Source organism: Oryzias melastigma, linkage group LG17 (assembly GCF_002922805.2).
Source record: "Oryzias melastigma strain HK-1 linkage group LG17, ASM292280v2, whole genome shotgun sequence".
Taxonomy (NCBI): Eukaryota; Metazoa; Chordata; class Actinopteri; order Beloniformes; family Adrianichthyidae; genus Oryzias; species Oryzias melastigma.
The window spans coordinates 29781557-29782919 of NC_050528.1; the positions used below are offsets into that span (position 1 = coordinate 29781557).

The window sequence follows — 1363 nt, forward strand, 5'->3', positions numbered from 1 at the left end:
TGTGTTTTTACTTAAAAAAAAAAAACATTTCACTATGGTAGGAAATTTTGACTTATTTTGCGTCTATGTAAAACGTATACTTTCTCTTTATGAAGTTCAATATTTGCTTTTGCTGTGGAATGGGGAACATCTTAGACAAATACGGCTGGTGGTTTATTGCAGCATTTAAACTGCTGTGAGATGTAATATAAGTCACAGCTGACAAAAGATTTAACCACTTAAGATAAAAAAGGGAGAAACAGAGGAAGAATATATTCGGCCTAAGACTGCATCTTTGAAATGACAGATGCTGTATCACAAAGAGTCATAATCTTTAAATACAAAATACTTCAGAATCTGTTCTGATAATTATTTTTTTTAAACATTAAGATAAGAATCTAGAAATATGTAACTTAACACCAACCTCTGCTTTGACGTCAGGAGCCACAACAAGGATCAGTGTGGAAATCATCAGAATAAAAGCGCTCTCCATTCCTGCCAAAATGCCACAAAAATATTTTTTAAAAAGCTGCATCAACACGTCTTTGAAGCATATGTTTGAGCTTTGTTTCTGAAAACACAGTTAACCCTTTAAATTCGTTAACATAGTGTAACTTTTCAACCATTAACAAGATAATTCCACGCCGCTTTTCTCCTTCAAAATCTACTGGAATTATCATGTTAATATGGTTGAAAAGTTACAGTAAATCAAAGAACACAAACACAGGTGTTAAAGGATTAAACAAATTCATTTTTTCATAATACTAAAAAATAGGAAAAACTTTACATTTCTCATCATTATGAGGAAAATTCACTTACTGGCTGCTGTGAAGGTCGGCGGCGATCTTGAAGAACAAACGCGTGAGCTTGTTAACAGTCCGTGGATGCTGTGTTATGGAGGGATGCTGGCTGCAGGAGCTTTATCAGCAGACAGAAAAAGGGGGCGGGGCTCTGTGAAACCCTCACCTGTCCAACTCCCTGAATGGAAGGTATGCACTTCCTCCTTGACTTATGTTGACTCTCAACAGTTTGAGTGAAACATGCCCCTATTGTTCTATGAGGGAAAGTGTTCTCAGCTTTCTGTACTTTCCTGAACACTTTGGGAATAAAAAATCTGCATTATTTCACACAGCACTGACATTACATGCGAATATTTTAAGCACAAATTAAAAAATGAACGGTTACCTAAGCATTACAAATATGTATGAAAGCTGTTGGGGGTTATTTACGCAGTAGTTTTGTTTTCTCTGAGTCACACGATTCTTGCGTAAATAGTCACAGGGTCTACAAGAAAAACCAGATTGCTGCTGGGTACACTGCGGCCTTTCTTTCCTAGTATAATTTCTGTATTTCCTCATCTTTGTGATTATTGTTAGATCCATTG

General features: G+C 36.1%; 1 protein-coding gene across 1 annotated transcript in view; it reads right to left on the minus strand.

The window, feature by feature from the left end:
• LOC118599975 (putative ferric-chelate reductase 1) overlaps window positions 1-1112 on the minus strand; it is a 6228-nt gene extending 5116 nt beyond the window's left edge. Inside the window, exons 1-2 of the mRNA XM_036216464.1 lie at window positions 799-1112; window positions 404-474 (exon numbers count right to left, since the gene is read on the minus strand). Coding sequence (XP_036072357.1) covers window positions 404-472 — 69 coding nt within the window. The 5' untranslated portion in view covers window positions 473-474; window positions 799-1112. The remainder of the gene's footprint in view (window positions 1-403; window positions 475-798) is intronic.
• Between the last annotated feature and the right edge of the window lie 251 nt (window positions 1113-1363).